General features: G+C 39.1%; 1 protein-coding gene and 1 long non-coding RNA gene across 2 annotated transcripts in view; one reads left to right on the forward strand and one right to left on the reverse strand.

Moving 5' to 3' along the window:
- Positions 1-18,603, forward strand: part of LOC141966001 (uncharacterized) — a 59,202-nt gene that overhangs the window by 38,436 nt on the left and 2,163 nt on the right. The window lies entirely within an intron of this gene.
- Positions 1,630-18,603, reverse strand: part of BBOX1 (gamma-butyrobetaine hydroxylase 1) — a 55,384-nt gene continuing 38,410 nt past the window's right edge. Inside the window, exons 4-8 of the mRNA XM_074918261.1 lie at positions 16,637-16,835; positions 8,561-8,666; positions 6,012-6,208; positions 5,196-5,362; positions 1,630-3,627 (exon numbers count right to left, since the gene is read on the reverse strand). Of these exons, the coding sequence (XP_074774362.1) occupies positions 3,467-3,627; positions 5,196-5,362; positions 6,012-6,208; positions 8,561-8,666; positions 16,637-16,835 (830 nt within the window). The 3' untranslated portion in view covers positions 1,630-3,466. The remainder of the gene's footprint in view (positions 3,628-5,195; positions 5,363-6,011; positions 6,209-8,560; positions 8,667-16,636; positions 16,836-18,603) is intronic.

Consider the following 18,603-nt stretch of genomic DNA (forward strand, 5'->3'; position numbering starts at 1 on the left):
AGAAGTTGGCACGTGCTGCAGGTTGCTCAGCAGTGGCTAAAGCAGAGCAGTGCTGAAGTGATACACAGGGATGTGAGTGTACTGATATATGCCCAGGATGCTCTTTGCTTTCAGCAAGCTTTAAAAATTAGCTGGAAATCTGATATATAAAAAATATTTTAAAGATTGTCTATGAAAACATTTCCACGGGATTGGATCTAACCATCCACTGCTACAAAATGCAATGGGAGGAGGATAAAGCTATATATAATATAAATAATAAAATGGGTAGATATTTTTCCTGTTTCTCCACCTGTGCTGTGAGCCTGCTAGGTGCAGCCAGATGCTGACCACAGGCTGGAGAGCTGATGTATCATCAACAGCACAAACGTAACGTGGTGTTACAGTTCTGGACTACAACCAGCTAAGTGAAATCACATCCATTAGCACCCGCTGGATGCAGCCCAAAGCTGCTTCAGACTTGTCCAGCAAACACCTATTACCAGCTAATTTTTCTTGCTGCTATAAGAGGGTAGAGACAGTTGGGCCTGGAAGTCTACAAAGGCTGGGGTACCTGTGTGTGTCAGTGTTGCAGGCAGATCAGAAGTTAGTTAATCCTGTCTGAAAGCTTCACAACATCACTCTTTGGTGTGGATTTGGAGGTGAAGGGGAAATAAATCCATCTTGGGCTTCCTCCATTGCTTAACCTGACCAAGTACCAGTACAGCCATCAGGAGATCTACTTTGCAGATAGTTACAGAAATACTCCCTTCTCCCAGTATGACTCCAGTAATATGCAAACATGTTTAAAATTAAAATTTGTGATATAGATAGTAGCTGGATCCTAGAAGTTGAGCAGAGGGTTGGCAGCCAGAAACATAAGTTTTGACTGTGCATCAGGTTTGGTGGCTAACCTGAGCCTTTCTCAGTTAAACTGGCTATCGTGCCATAGCTCACAGAGGTGTTGCAGGGATTAGATTATGTTTGTGCAGGACTTCACTGATGAACAGTTTTCACCATTATTTGTACTCTGTTCTGCATGAAATACTTTGTTGAATATCTAGTAGCTTGGATGACATTTATGTATAAATACTAAAGGATTTCTATGCTGCAAACTGCATGCAAGCAGAGTGAGTCTGTGGTTGCGAACCTGGAGTCACAGCACTCCTGCACCTGCCCATCTTGCCTGTGTATGTGGTATACACCAGCGACATGCAAAGCTGCCTTTAAAAAAATTATTGTTATTTATTTAACATTGACACTATATATTTCGGAGAAATGTGGACAGTTCAAGGAGGTGTGGGTACAGAAAGTATAACATACCTCAGGCATAAAGAATGAACTTCAGGGATCTGTTGTGTGTTTGTCATAGGGCATCCTTCACTGACCAAAAAGTCCCAGCAGTCTAAAATTAGATCCATTGACAGCCTCAATTAATTTGTGGGGGATTTTTTAATGTTTTAGGTTTTCCCACTGCTGTTCAAAGCTATGGGTTTAGTTGTATTTTATCTATATATTAAGTATATGGGACAAACCTGAATGCATCCAGGGCTAATCATATTTACACTTGTAAATAACAATAATTGCTTCATATCTATGTGCAAGATGCTATGTGTGAGATTAGATAAGAGCCCAGACCAGTAATCAGTTCCGTAACAGCTTTTAATAAACAGGCATTTGAATAAAACAGTTTTTAGAAAAGTACAGAATAAAAGCAGAAAATATCTCTTCCCTATTAACCATTGATATAAATCCCAATGTTTTAAGTTGTTTAAACTGTTACATGGAAAATATCACAGTTAAAGCACAGTACTGCAGAATACAGGTATTAACCTTTCGTCATCTTTTTCCCCTTTTATAGCAAAGGCAAAAAATCCTTTCATGTTTCCAAAATTAATTATTAAAGGAGGCATTGAGAAATCAAACTACCGCTAAACCCCAGTTTTGTTATGCTATGTCTTAATGTCAAAACTTTGAGAAAACCTTTTCATTACTTACTAAAGAGGAATGGATTCGAACCACACTATGCTAGGTCATGGCCAAATCCTAATTGAGTTTTCTTTGATTATTCAGAGATATCTGTTGATTGTAAATGATGAGTAGAAGCTATGGAAGTGTTTGCAAGCTTGTGTTAGGCTTTCACTTATAGGTTGGTTTTGTTTTTTTTTGCGTGTCAACAAATTTAATTCTATGGTTATTTAATTCCATAGCTGTAGTTCTACTGTTTTAGCCTGCTAGGAAGAGACTAGGATTTATGTGACTTACAAGGAATAGTTTGAAAACAAACAGTTGAACAGAACATATCCAAGGGTGGAGGTGTGGTTATTTTGTCAGGCTTGGGGCACAGGTGAGAGGGCGTCCTATTAACTCTGCAGCTGTAAGCACAGTGAAAAATAAACTCATCGAACATGTTGGTAGGTATAAAAACAAGTATTTTAAAATTCTTTCTCTTTCAATTTGGCAACTGAATATAGGAAAAAAACCACTACTTTGGCTGCAGTAATTTTTACACAGCATAATCTCTATTCAGAACGGAACCCAGAGTCATCCATCCTACAGACCAAGTCTATCGGAGGTGTGCTCTTGGGTTTGGTGTAACAAAAATGGACCCGAGTTCAGTCACCACTTGTCTGGTGTGGAGTCCATGACCACCTCTTGTGCTTTGTGGTTTCTAGCCACCAAGCAGCATCAGCATTCCTTCTCCTGGCTTTACTCAAAAGTCTGTCTGCTCTGCAGATCTTAATTACATCTGTGCACAGCAGCTGATGAGATTTCTGACCTTATCTGCAACCTCCACACTGAGATCTATTTCTCTTCCTAATAGAGAGGAAAATTAATGTGATGCATTGTCTGGCAGTTCTACTGTTTCTGAACTTAGAAACGTAGGAAAAAAACATTTGTGGCTGTGATAATCCTCACACATACAGCAGAACATACAGAATACAGCATCTGTTGAATGAGAGCTTTCATTAAAGTGGAGTTCTACCTAGAAAGGTGTGTCTTTAAAAATAACTCCACAGCAATGGTTGTTTGTTTTGGTAATGAATTTTAGTTATGATTTATGCAATAACGAATGCCTCTCAGAAAATAGAGGGAGGTGGTGTTTATAACAAACCTTAAGTAAGTAATGCTTTAAGGTCTGTTTTGATGCTGCCTTATGAGCTTTCTAGGGAGGGCAGGTGTATTTGTAGAGGCAAAAGAAGGCATTGTGAATACCCAGTTAGCCCAGTAAAGTGATCATCTTTCAAGACATTTGGCACACTCATTTTAAACTTAGAGATTAAATTTACAGCAATGCGTTTTATACATTCAAAGACCAGGGCAAGAGATAAACCTCAAATTGTTATGAACAACAGGTTTCTTAGCTTACAGAACTCAAAAAAATATTTTTGGTGTTAGATTCTGGAAAGAAAACGCAAATTTTTAATAATTCGTTGGTGTTGAGGTTAGGCAATCTAAGTTTTGCTCATTCTAGTTTTAAGGAAGCTCAGTCCCTGTTCAGGACCCTCTTCCTGAGGAGCCGGAGCCTCGACATGACCACATCCCAGTCTGCATAGGCACCTTCCAGGTGACGAGTCACTTCTGATCCCGACTGGTAGCTTTGGCGACCGTGAAGCACGCGCCAGTTATCAAACGTCACTACGTCTCCTATAAAGAGATTGCACAAAGTTTAATAATTGGTAAGTTACAGTTGATTCCTTCAAACAGAAAAGATGAAGGTAGATTTATATCAACAGTTAGGGAGCAATAATTTCCAAGTAGCTCAGCTGGAGATACACAGCAATGACACAGTAATTTTAATTCATTCTCAAGCAGAGAGGGCAGGTCTCTTTTGACCTCTGCTTCTTTCCTTGTATAACCAGGAGTTAAAAAGTGGGGTGGTAGGGGAGCCCACACCAAGAAAACCAGGCCTTGAGGGAAAAGGCCACTACAGCAAAGGGTCAAAGCCACTAGGATGATTTTTATTTGATCAGTCGGTACTATTTGTACCATAAACATCCTGCATTACTATCCCTGTTAAGAGAATTTATGAGAACAAAAGTCATTGAAAGTTAGGAAATCACATAATAAAAGCTAGCATGTCATTTATTTTTTTCTCCCTTGTGTGCCACCATTATGATAAATCTCTAATTAAATAACCTTGTAGTATTTCTTTCCTCCTCCCTCTCCCATCTAGCCACCATTTTGGTGCATTAAATGATGGGATGGATGGTAATAATATAATGGGAGGTACTTTGTTTTACCACCTATTATGTGATCTTATAAATTATTTTATTGCATGTTCCCAATAAAGCGAGATTTATTTCCTCATAGACGTTTTAAAGACACTAACATCACTTTGATGAGGCAGTCAGATACCTTAATGAATTTACTTTTGTAACATCTCTTGAGAGATGAGGGACTATTCATATCTTTATTTTATAGCTAGAGAATGAAAGAACAGAGACTAGGGCCAAACTAGTTAAACATATGCACAGACTAGCTTTTAAAGAGTAAAGGGCATTTTTGCAGCATGTTTTATGTTCAAAACACAGAGCTGTACGACTCTAGCTGAAGTTTAGAGCACTTAGTGCTTCTGCAAATCTGCCTCCAGAGGTCTTGCATAGGCCACCCAGAAAAAAGCAGCACAGCAGCAGTGGCCCTTGCTAATTCATCCAGCATTCTGCTGGCATTTGGTTTCTGAGCAAAGATAACTGAATTCCCCACGGTGCTGCTCAGCTTCCTTCAGCTTTATGCACATTATGCATCTGTATCACCTTCCAGATGTTCTGCAACTCCTGCAGACGTTGGGAAGGTGCCCCATTAATATTGGTATGTAGCCCAGAGCATCATATGAAGCAGAGGGAAAAACGTGTGTGATCCTGCATCAGTGAGGGTGAACAGACACTGAACTGGCATGGCACAGCAGTCTTACACGTGGCCTATCTCAACTGTAGTGCTATTGATATGACAAGCTACAAATTCCTCTATGGCGTGGGGGTTTGATGTAATATGTAGAGATACTTTGGACTAATCCATAGATAGACTCTATTCCCCCTCCTTTTTGTTTTTTTCTTTATAGTATAACAATGGCAAAAGAAATCCATGCAATATAAAATAAAATAGGTGATAGAAGGACTGAAATTTCTTCTCAGTACCAGTGCTAACAATGTGCAAGTGTTTTGACTGTTAGGAAAAACGTGAAAAATAATTGCAAGGAGGAACAACTTACTGACCTGGTTTAAGCTTGTAAGCAAACTTGTGTTCTGCGCTGTTTAATAAATCATTAAATTCCTTTAGAGCTGCATAAAACGGCCTCACTTTTTCAGCTGGTATGTCAAAAACTGTGTCTCTTGTTGCATTATTATAATTGATGCGCACTGCTTGGCCTCTGGAATCCACGCTATGAAACAGAGAAGGAAAGGAGATGGAATGTATTATGTTGTTACTGAAACATTTTAAGATGGTTAAAGAGCAACTGAACTCTCCTGCTGGAATGTCAGTATGTTTCTATAGTGGAATTCAGATTGTTATTGGGTTGGATTTTGATAATTGAGCCTAACTAGGGAAAGGGAAAAACAGAAGAAAGTGTAGATAATTTACTTGCTCAAAAATCTATATTCTATGTTCTAATTGTAGAATCATAAATTTCTTAAATTCAAAAGAGATTGTGAACACTTGCATTTGATCTTCTTATAGTATATAGTTCTTAATCTAGATGACCTCTCTTTGCCACAATACAGACGTACGTTGGCTGGAATTTAGGTGCTGTTAACCTGGGTCTGTGCCTAGGAGTTGCTCTAATTACCACCACTTCTTGCTAGTGTCTGGCAAAACCAAGTAAGGAAAACTATACTGTGGTGGTACAAAGCACAGAACAAGTCATACACTGGCAAAAAAAAACCAAACACCCCCCCCCAAAAAAACCTGAGTAACTACAGACCGAGTTAAACCAGGTTTTCCCCACAAGGTGGCAGGAGAACCTTTTCCTATCACCATGTAATCCACTATACAACAGGATTTTATTATTCAGTGTTGTTGAAACTACTCACTCTATAATCCTTTGTTTACACTGCACAGCAAAATCACAGTAGTCCACCCCAATATCTGTATAGTCTACAGCAGTAGAGGACAGGATCTGATACGCCTGAGGATTTTGTTCCTTCAGCTTGTTTGATACGTGAAATCCATCCACGACTTCACTTTCGCCTCCTACAGCTGTTTGCTTTATACAGTGGAGAAACTGAACCTGGAATGAATTAACATCTCATTACAAAAAGGATTAGCTTGCATGTTTAGCAAGTTCAGTAGTATCGGTTCCCTCCTATCTGTGTCTCTGGTGGGTTTTTTGGGTTGGTTTCTTTTTCAGCGAAAGACTGAGCTCCCATTGCTGCAGCTTCACAGCATTCTGCCACCGCTGTCACAAAGGCAGAAAATTAAAGTAGCATAAATGCATCCCGTTGGGGATATCTTCTAATGTCTGCAACTTGCGAGTCAGCTGCAAAGCCCTGGTCTTGCTTCTTTCCTTTGAGTTCCTCTTTGTGGCAGTCGATATAATTTTAAACGCGTTGCAGCCTTATCTCAACAAGGAGGATTAGCTTTCTCTTGCAGAAACAAAACCTGCTGTGAATTATCTCTCACTGAGGGGAAAAGGTGGCTGTCATAGGAGGCAATCACCTGAGTGTCTCTATGATAAAGTAGGATTAAGACAGTTTCATTTTGCTTCACAGTGAAATTGCCAAGGTGTAAGATGGAGCAGAAAGCCTAAACTGGGCTCTCAGGCGCACCGGTGTAAATCTGAGCCACTGACAGGGGCAGTAAAACTCCCCATGGCATTAGAGAGCCCAGCATCACAGGAGGTGTAACCCTTCATCTCGGCCAAACGACACAAAATACATCTGTCATACCAACCGTAACAGCACTCGCCTTTTCCTTCCGTGATGGTGAATTGTTTCTGAGACCACTAGGAGAAAAAACAAACCAACAAAAAAAAAACCCAAGAGGAGAAAGAGGAGCCGAGAATAGGGTTTGTCAGAATCTCCTCCCCAGCTGGACCCACAGCCCTTGATAATGGTGATGAGGGGGGAAACTGAAATTACGGACAGTGCAGAAGGGGGACCTGTTTGGAAAGGATGGAAGCTAGTTTATTCATGTGATAAAGCAGCTCCCCGCCCTCCTGCATGGTCCTTTTGGCCAACAAGCTGTGGGGAGGAGTCGGGGCTCCCACTGAAGCCGGGTACAAGGCAACAAGGTCTTTTCTTTCGTGGCCACAGCCGGCCTTGCACAGGGCAAGCACAGCGCGGCACTGCTGAGGAGGGCTGCAGTAATGTACTTCATGGTAAACGGTTCTGAAAAAGTTCTAAGGGAGAATTTAGTTCAAATGAGAATTTGGCTTCGCATTCTAGAGAGCTAATGTTTCTGATAGATCTAATCACCTGCTGGTGGTTGGTTTTTTTCAAACATCTCCTGGAAAAATAGTTGTCAGGTCAAAACCTAGGAAAGCCTAAAACTATTTTTATGGGACAGTTCTGAAACTAATCATCGTCCATTTAAAAATATGTATTCAAATATTTTTAATAAATATGTCTTAAGAATTCAGATACTGTGTAATAAATATAGAGAGAAAACTGCACATTCAAGACAGTGTTAAAAAACAATTCAATGTATTTTAATACTTTTATTTCTTACAAACATGTCTGAATGAAAAAGGTTATGCTCTTTTTCTAATGTTTCATAGCAGAGTGTGAGCTTTGGCACAGACAAGACAGTGAGCTAATTCACATCTGCTCTCTATTAATGAAGCCCTATTACATTCTTACTCCACATTAATGAACAGTATCTAAATGATTTTAAATCACATTGGCTTTTTGTTTAATTATAGAAACAGCTGATACAAAGCACTCCACTACATTAGAAGGGGAAGCTTTATAGATGCAAACTTTTCCAGGGTTATCTTTGTTCCTTTGTACCTGTTCCTACTACCTGCCAGTTCTCTGGCAAATTATGTGTATTAGAATTTGATACGACAGGGGCTAGGTGAAAATATTTTTTTTTATGGTTGTTGTCCATCTTTACTGAACCGAATCTTTTGTCTATTATGAAAGGGCATATACTTCATCATAGTATCATAATATCATAACTTCATCATCATATCATAACTTCATCAATTCATAGAAAATAAAACATAACATCTTAATCATATTTATTCTAATACGTTCCCTGCCTGAGGTGAACAGAGGAGTCCTAAAATTTCACAACTTGATTATAGCATTTAGACACCTAATTTTTTTTTAATATAATGAAGGCAGTATCAAAAGCACATAGAGAACCCTAATGATTTTTCATATGGTAATGTTGTCAATACTTTGTGAATTTCATTTAAAAATTATGGGATACATAATGGGCTTGTTATGCAGAACTTAGATCATAATGTATGTATCGTATACCCATGTATATAGATTGTTATATGCAGATTCATATATCATTATCTTTATAGTGCTCTATTACGACAACATTCAGTCACTAGACACCCTATTTCATTCTATAGGAACATTTCCCTTTCCCCTTTTGAGTTGTGGAAAAGTCAGTAGATTCATCTTACCCCAGGTGGATGCTGCAGAACAGGGTAATCAGTGTGAAAACATAGTTTCCCAGTTGTGTAAGCCACATTGTTAGCATCTGCTTTGTCTTGCACTTGCCAAGTTGGTCTTTATAATGAAAGGGAGAAGAGAAAACATGTTGAAACGGCCAGCCAGAATGCCAGACAGTACACATTGAAATGGAAATCCCAGTACAAAAGAGTCGTTCCATCTTTGAACATGAAAATATTGTAAAATTATAAGAAAGTAATGATATAGCAGTGTCGCCCCACCCCAGCAACCAGGCTTATTTCATCAGTCCTAAATTCAAGCTAGAAACTTAAGTGTTCTGAGGGACATCTGGCCCCAGGGTCGTATCTAGAAGAATGATACCTCTCCCGTGGTGGTACTTTGCTGAATGCAAAGATTAGTCGAAGACGCTAACCAAGAGGTATCTGCTAAGATAAATCATCTTATTACTGAGGCTTCAGAAATAAGAGAGTGCAAGTTGGCCCATTTCTTTTTTATTAACCTTCTACTTTTACCTGCCAGATAGAGCACGTTATCAGTGAAATATGAAATTGTGAGAGGCTATGTAACTTCCCCCCAAAATTATATTTCAAGCTGTATGATCTTATAAAATATAGAGTATCCTCTGCAGGGGGGGGTCTTCCCTGTAACTTGAAGACTCGCTGCTAATGGAAAATGTCTTGATGAAAAACTCTGAAATTTCTTCCCTTTCTAGGATGCTCTTTCTCAGAACTACCCCCATTTATTTTTTTACATACTTTCTGTCTTGAAATTTGACACAATTCAGTAAGGAAGTTTACTGACAACTGCAGGGAAAAAAATAAAGTCTTAGTCATACGACAAAGACATGAATACATCATGTTGCAGCACAATCAAAATCTGTTGTGAGTGACACACCATGCAGGAGATTTTAAGACCGAGAGCCACACGTTTTGCTTGTAGAGAGCTCACATGATTGAAGACAGTCCTCAGCGGATGCATGCTAAAGATCCAGACATCTGTCTGGAAAAGTGTAAGTCACCATACGCTGTCCATGTAATCACAGGAGCATAAGTGATTTAAAAGAAAATATGAAACTCATTTTCCCTTATAAAACACTGTAGACCAAATATATTATGTTTCAGATGGTGTGTGTCTAGCATTACTGTTAATAATAGTTTAAAAATATTACAGGCTAAAGAACATGCAGACCAAAATGATTTTTATATAGTATGCAAACACTTTTGTTCTAGGAGTGGTATTTAGTATAGAAAATATGCAAAATGCTAAATCTAAAGTTCTGAAATTGCCAGGGGGAAAACCCCTTTGAATATTTGCAAATGTTTTTAACTGCCTGGGAGAAATAATTTTTATTGTTTGGTACAGCACATATTCATCAGTGCATGACTTCAGTACTCAAGTATGATAATTTCAACCACGCTTCCGTAGTTCTGAATTTTACAGCCAAAAACCAGCCCGTTATATTATCCTTGTCATTAGTGTTGAAGGTAGCTGTGTTCACTATATCTTTAATTGAAAAGGCTCCAGTGTCACTTGATAGTTCTAAAACCATTTAATACGTTTTAATTGTCACATTTATATGCAATATATCCTATTGCTGGAATGGTAGTACTTTATAAAATCATCGTGAGGTTTTACAAAAGCAGTCAGTGCTTTTGTGCTGTTACACTTTGTGGGGGAAGCTGGTGCCCAGGAGCTTGCTTTCCATGTGAGCAGCTTTGGTCAAAGCTCAAGTTACTGACTTGAAGTCAGTGATGCTAGCAGGGAGCTTACCACTTAATGTGAAAAAAAATCAACCTACCTTTGTCAAAGTCTCAGCTGAGCTGCAGTATCAACTCAGCCATGGGAAGAGTGAATGAGAAGGAAGAACATGCGGGTAATGTCAGAGGACTTTTTGGCCTTAGGGAGAACAACGCAGGGTGGAATGGTTTACAGTTTAGTAATTAGGGTGGGATCTCAATAGCGTAGGTTGTTTGACAGAGGAGGAAATTTGGCACCGGGCAGGTGTAGCAGTTGTCTGCATTCCGTGGCAACGTGGCTGTCTCCCTGAGCAGAAAACTAGTCTGTCCGTTACAGCCTCAGTCTTGCAAAACTGCTGCACTAGGAACTGAAGCCATGCCTGAATCACCTGGTCTTGCACTTTATTAAAAATATGAGTCTCACTCCTAAGAGATTTGGGATCCGTAGCATTCTCTTGCAGCTGAAGCCCTCTGGGGATGCACATGGTTTGGCTATTTCAGTGGGAGGGCAGGGGTGCCAGAGGAAGCCCTTCATGCCACCCCGAGCCCTGGATAAGGCTTCAGAACAGAGGAGAGGCACAAAGTCTAGGGAGTGAGAAGCTGGAGAAATCAATTGTGGTATGACCGGAGACCTCGTTAATGGAGTTGTGCCTCTGAAACGTAAGGAAAAAGGTTAATTTAAAAGGGTGAAACTCCTCGATGTTTTCATAGGGCTGATACAGAGAATGTTTCCACTTTTTACAGTAATGACATTTTAGGTAGCATGTACCAAGCAGACATCTAGACAAGAAAAAAGGCTTTTCTTTTTCCAAGTGTCATGGTTATATTCGTTGCGGTTACATTTCAGTTTAAAATTGATGGCCCTGTTGAGGTAATGTTTTATTTGGCAAGCCTGACCATTCCAGATTTATCCTTTTATTTATAATATTTGGTAGGCCTTGTATTTGGTTGCTAGTGAAACAGCAAGGGAATTACCCAAAGTTATTATTTTATTACAGTCGTAAAAGCCACCTCAGAATTTGATGCCAGTAAGAAATGAACTTCTGTTTTAGAGGTAAAGAGGTAGACTGTAAAATGCTGCCCTACATCTGTTGTTAAGACTGAAAACTCAATGGAATTTCTGCTACTGTGAGAAACATGTAAGAGGAACAGGACCAGGCACTACAATAACTATGGCTGAAAATGAAACAGGTTAAATTAGGAGAAAAGGTACTATAGGGAAAGAAGTCCTTTCTTCTCTGTAATATTTCTAGGCTGGGTTCCAGCTCTACGTGTTAAAAACCCCAAATTTGTTCCCTATAAAATGCTTAACCCCACCCCTCTCCCCCCAAATATCTAAAAATAAGCCAAAACCATTGAAGTCATTTTCAAGACTTCATGTGGTGAGTTACACATTTACACATTCAACTACACTGAGTTATTAAGCTGTTTGAATACAGTCCTCTATTTTCTGATATGTTTAGCATGTTATCATTTCATACACATCTGTATTAATACATTTGAAAGTAGTTTTGTGTCTTAATTTTTAAGAAATAAGGATAATTTCTTAAGCCACTACACTTAACAATAGAAAAGTTATTCATGATTCTGATTACATTTTCCAGTCCTTTAGGATTTCTTCACACACACCCACCCCATTTTTTAAGGAAAAAAAGCATAGTCTAAAGAAAAATTTAAAAATAATTTAAAGCAGCCATCATTAACATCACCAGTATTGCTGAAGATGTCAGGCTGGAACATACGTGCCTCTACATGTGTGCATTGCCCAGGGAGGGAGGAGATGTGGTTGATAGCTGTGCAGCAAAACGGAGAACAACGCTTTTGAAAAGGCGTAACAGTCTGCAACCCAACTTTCTGTATACAGCCTTTGCAATTAGAGAAACTCCTCTTAAACAGAGGTAACAGATAAACCAACAACTGCTCACAATGCATTGAGAAGTCGGTGCCCAGCAGCAGCGTGTCAGTTTTGCCTGTGAACCACAGACACGCAAAGAGATGATGCTTGTGTAAAATGTTTCCCACGGAATTCATCCAATGTCAGAAGAACTGGATGGCAGGGGCAGGCAGTATCCTCCTAATGACTCAAGTAAGCTGTGGGTCAAGCTTCACCTATTTAGGTAACAAAGTCATCTCGTACACCTCCTTGGCAGGGTAACTGTGCTGTACAGTTCCAGCAGCATTTGTGTTACTGTGAGCATCATGTTTGAATAGGTATGCTTGTACTGTATAACCTTCACAAAGGCATCCTTACAGTGCATCCCGCAGCCAGCTAAACAGTGTCTGATCTCTGAACTGGAGAAACGAAAACCGAGATGTAAGGAACAGTGCACTTGCCCCACATCAGCTCACTGAGGCTGGCTCTGAACCCCACAGCACCCTGCCTTTGGGAGTACAATTATGTTCTCTCCTTGCAAGCTGGCAACACGTTCTGAAAAAGAAAGCGTGTTCAACAGTTTGGGTTCTCCCCCTGAAAGTCTTGGCTCTACCAATATGCACACTGTATCATACTCATCCTCTCTCCTTTATAACTGTGCCTTTCCTTTAGCACTGGAGCGTACATTCTTTTATTTCAGGGCTGGACATTGGTCTGTACATAACTTATAGACTTCCAGCGGAGCTGGGTTTTGTTACTTGAAATCCAGGCTCATCTGCAAAACTGGTCTTTGGATGTCAGGCTCTCTTTGACATTATGCTCCTCAGATTTTAATTTAATAATGCAAAATCAATGTAATCATACACAGAAACACAGTCAGTAACTGTCAGATGACCTGTCAAGTAAATCTAACTATAGTGGCTGAACTGGGATAACATAAACCAGACTTCAAGACTTTCAAATACTACAGCTGTGTTTTAAAAGAAAAAAAAAAAAATCACCTAAACTAAATATTCTAAGTATGTTTTCTTTTAAATTCAGAATCAGTTGGAAAACTTCCATAACACTGCAACCCTCTTTCTGCAGCCTAATAAATACATTGAATCATCAAATAGGTTTTGAAAAAGCAAGGAGACTTGCAGCCTTTCATCAGTCCTTTATTGGGATCCCTGATACTTAAGGAAACATAAAGTTTAATCAACACCAATAGTAAATCTGATTAAAACAGCAAAAGGAGCTCTAACCGTTACTTGTTCAAATGGTGTGGCCCAAGGGCAACCTTGATCTTGTGGGGAACACTAATGGGCAGGAGGTTCTTTGTAGGATGTATTAAAACATTTGAATATCTACCTGTCTATCTACCTCAGAACTGATCCTGACAAGTTCTATTGAAATATTAACTCCAGCCAACTTTAAACAAGATGAAGAATTTAATAATTGTTCCATAATAATAATATTAGGGAAGAGTCAATGAGGGGCAAGACTAACTTTTTTTTTTAATGGGAAAAAACCCATTCTAATGACACAACTGATAAACTGACAGGTCTCCCTAGGGCAGTCTGAATCTCTTGTCAGCTGAACTTAGACAATGAAAGTATATCCTAACAGTTAATGCACATTTATACAGTAAGGGTCTTTTCAGTCTCTCTTAAACATAGCAGAGTTATCACCAGCTGGATGTTACAGTTGGCAGTAATTTTAAACAGTAAGGATGATGAAGAGCTGAGGCAGAGTACAGACAGAACGGTAGATTTTTATCTTACAATGCTGTGGAGTTAAACATCAAAAGCTTTCGAATTCCTTAGTGAAAAACTTGTTACAGGGCTCAGCAGATGGACAGTAGGTGAAACACAGTGGGCTGCCATGTCAAGAACATTAATCTAGAAGATTTAAAGATAATTTCCTGTTCCTCATCCCTGAAACTTAAGAAAGCAACTCAAGGTTCTTTTGTAAGCCAAGCACAAATCCGTGGTGTATGTTGAAGGGATTGTATGGGGAGAGGGGCGGTGTTTGTTGTTGTTTTTGGGGTTTTGTGTGGGTTTCTTTTCCCCCCTCTCCCCTGAGTTATTTTGGAGATATTATATATTTTCTTTTAGTGGTATACTTTATCAAAGAACCAACATTTTTTTTGTTGTTATCTAGGGTTTGCTATATTAGATCTTAACTCAAAATGCTCGTGCAGCTGTCTGGATACAAACAGAACTAAATGTGTCATCATTCAGATACCAAGGAAAGCTGTGAAACACCCTCAGATATCATCAGGGTTGGACAGCCCTAAGAATCTTCTCGTATCTGTTATTAGGATCACATCAAAACAGAAATAGAAAGCAGCAGTATTTTCATAACGATGCAAGTTTTAAATCGAGGCCATAGTAGAATGTCAAATATCAAACCGCTTGACATTAGGAATGCTTTTAATGGCAGAAAATGTTTCACGGCACTGGACAAGGTTTCCAAGTCAAGCAGCGGGTTCTGCTCCCATTTATTTCAGTAGGATTAATCTGACTGAATCCCAGTTAACTTTGAAAATCACTTTTCCTTCTGGCACAGTAAGTAGAAAGAGGAAACCACACCTTAAACTTTATCTTAATTGCTCTAGTACATTTATACATTACTCCCTTTAAAGCTTAACAAATATTTATCAAGGCTGCTGGAACTGACAAAAATCTTCGTTAACAGTCATGGTATTTAAAAACAGTCATTCTCTCCAGCCCCTCTTTTTGGAAGACAACAGGAAAAAAAAAAAAAAAAGATTTTAAAATGCCATTCTCACACGCTGTTCTGTGTGCCATGAGTTCAGTTTCTGACAGAGTCTAGAAGTTTTCTTGAGACAGCTTTTCTGATTTGAAGCACAGGGGGTGTGTGTGTGTGGAATTCTGCACAAACTAGTTGATTTTCAACATAAATGAAACCAAAATGGAGAACGGTGAGTGGGTCAGAAGCAATTTATATATAATGCTAGAAGTTGCTAGTGTATCACCATAGCTGTTTCTCTGCCTCTTCGAAATTGTTTACTAAAAGCCAATGGCATCAGTGACATTTTTCCATAGCTGATGATGGACTGATACTTGTAAAATGAAGATGTAACAATAAATCTTAAGCATCATAGCTTGAAGAAGGGACCTTTTGTTCACCTTCCTCCCCTTCACCTCACAATTAACACTGAGTTGATGCGTTTTTGCTGGTATCACAGAGCTGCTTTTCCCGACCTCAGCCGCATTACATATTCCAGCAGGGCTCACGTGTGCCTTCACACCAGAGCGGTAAGGGGCAGAACAACTTTCCTTCTCCCTTGCAGACTTGAGGGAATGTGGTCTTTCTGGCCAAGGCTGAAATTTATTCCCCACTTATATTATTTTAGCTTTTTTTTAAAAAAAAAAAATAAACAGAGGAGACAACACTGGTTATTGCCCACGTTATGTTTGCTTATTCTCTGAAGCAGAGGTAATCCAAATGAAGGAGAACTCATCATAATTTTTGTTGGGTTTTTTTTTTCTATTATGGGGGACATGGGACCTTTTCAGATAGGAAACCCTGAATGTTCTGGTTTTGGTGGCTAGTAAGGCACCAAGAAATCACCATTATTTTTAAACGTTGCTGTCTATTTTTGTCAATTATTTTTTCTTCAGAATAAGCACACATCCAAGTAATAGGGTTTTTTTACATTCATTGTAAAAAACTATACCAACAGCTGGGGGTGAGGGACAGGGCAATATATTAAGTAATAACAATGCTCCTTTACTTAGCTAGCTGGAGGTCACTGACTCAGCTCAGCAAGATGTGAGCTACCATCGTCATTTGTTTACTCACCTAGTAGGTGCTTGAGGAGTTTGAGGTTCAGTTTACCACCTCTTGGCATCAAACCAATGATTTACAAGTTCCTCCCTGCCTCCTGCAGGCCGAGCTCTTCCTTTTGCAAAAAAGCAGTCTTAAAATAATGCTTGCTGGGACTGGTTGTGGCTTTCCAGAGCAGACTCAGTTGAAAACAGGGAAATGGGTACTCTGCTCATCTTCTTGGTGGTGTCAGACACAATAATATTGTCTAAGTCTTACCTATTTCCATGACTCAAAATCAGGCTAAGAAAAAGTTTCAGTACAGATAACTTGTTCTATTCAGAAGGGGACTGGATTAGGGATTTTTTAATTTTGTTCCATAGTATAGGTTAGTATGGCTACCTTACGGTTATCCTTTATTTGACATCTGTTTTCAGGCATTTTTCCTTCTCTCAGCAGTTAATGTTATTGCTGCTCTTCTTTAAATACCCTGCCCGCAACAGCAAAGCAATCCTCTCGTACAGAGTATTCACTGACACCACATTTTCTAACATGCAGAAAAAAGAAACAATTCACCTTGTTTTAATAAATTAATCCACAAAATAGGTCCAGCAAGCTGAAGTGAAGTACATTAGAGGTGATGACACAGCTGGCAAAGCAGAGATATTAAAAAACAAACTCACCCATAAAAAGTGAGACGCAGGAACCCAATCCTGTGGCCAAGTTTAACCAACTCTCCCTGCCTAGCAGCAGCTCCTGTTAGTAGCACAATTCCTACTTTCTTTAGGGTGCACAGCCACTTGTATGCACTTTCATCATCGTACATGATTTCTTCAAAAGGTATTTTGGGAAGTTGCAGGTCTGAGCCCCAGTACTGGCGTTCTGAAAGGGCAGAAACAAAGAAGCAAGTGCTTAGCTGTTTTAGCATCAAAACTCAGGACATAATCAGAGTATGAAGTGAGTGGGATTTCTGTGCGTTTGTGAATACGCCCTCAATCCTGCTGTCAGCCACCTGAAACTGGGCCCACAAGTTTGCATGGATAACAAACAATCTTTATGACGAAATTCAGAAAAACGTTGTAGTAAATAAATTTAAATAAAAGTTGAATGAAAGACCATTTGAAAGGGATATTTTTTTGGTAACAGCACATTAGAAATGTGCATATTCTTTTTTGTCTGTACTGGTGAACCACAAGGGTGAAAATTTGAAATTAAGACTCCTTCAGGAGTTTCTTGTCTAGAGTAAAATAGCATGGAGTACCTGAGATCTCTCTTAGAGGTGGTATCGTATGGATATATAATAATGAAAAGATTATATTCTTGATGAAGGAACAGAAGACACACATCAGTATAACAGTTTAGAAACAGAGCAACTATATCAATTGCATAAATGACCAAGCAATTTTCTTTTTAGATTTGTCTTCATGACATCATATCCAATTACATTAAATTCTGCAGGATGGTGTCATTCCTTGTCTTTCCCTCTGCAGATTATTTGTAAGGGTTTATCTTATTTCAGGAAGATGCAACGAGTGTCCAAGACGTTAACAAATCCAAGCACTGCTAGAAGGTAAAGAAAATGATGGAAAGATTTGACTGATGAGTTATATCATGCCCATTCTCAAACAAAATTGATTATAAGAGCGTATGACATATAATCTATACCATAACCAGACATTTGATTCTTGAATAGACCTTGATATAAAAGGTGGAAACCTGCAGCCATTTGTTAGAGGCAGGTATAGACTTGCAGGCAGAACAGAAAGGGCTTTTGAGCCTGTATTTCCTTCTGAACTTTTGCTTCTTCCTTCTTTATTTTTGTCCCCTCAAACCAGCAGCAGCTGCATGGCACACCACCCAAAACTATAAAAGTAGTGAAAAGCTATGCAGCTTTAAAATTAAGTGCTGCTTAGTCTCATCCTTTCATGTACTTACAGCTGCCCAAATACTGCTAAACATGTATCGTTCTCTAATGGTACAACCATTCCTTTATCTATACATAGGGATTTTAAACATGTGTCCAATTGTTATTACTATTTTCTAGTATCACAGTTCTGTAACTGTTATTTGCTTTCATTTAATAATGATTTAAAATCTTATAACCTATTCTAAAGGGATCACATTCTGGTTGAGTTGGAGAGTTCCCAAATAGGTAAGTCACCTAATACAGAGAGAGGAAATAAAGATATGACTAGGTCATAACTAGGAAAAAAAACCCCAAACAATGACTTTCTCTTAACTGTACTATTTTCTGAGGAAGAACGCACTCTGGTGTCAGAAAACATGGCCTTATATATATTTGTAAAGATACTCTACAGAAAAGACAAGTATAACTATTCAGTGACAAAATAAAGTAATAATTAGATATGATCATGAAATGTAGGCTTGTGAAGGGCTACGTGATCCAAATCTCATCTTCCATCATGAATAAGTTGTAAGAATTATGCCTACAGTACTGTCCATTCACTTAATTTGTGATCTGGATGCCAGTCCTGGAGGCTGCACCTGGAAAAGGGAAGGCTTGTTACATGTCTAGCCAGGCAGATGGACGCTGAGCCCCAGGCACGCTGGGGGAGACACAGTGACTGCGCACACTAAGTCCCACTCTGCCTACTTTAAGTGCCAGGATACGTCCCCCCACCTGATTAGG

Source organism: Athene noctua, chromosome 14, assembly GCF_965140245.1.
Source record: "Athene noctua chromosome 14, bAthNoc1.hap1.1, whole genome shotgun sequence".
NCBI lineage: Eukaryota > Metazoa > Chordata > Aves > Strigiformes > Strigidae > Athene > Athene noctua.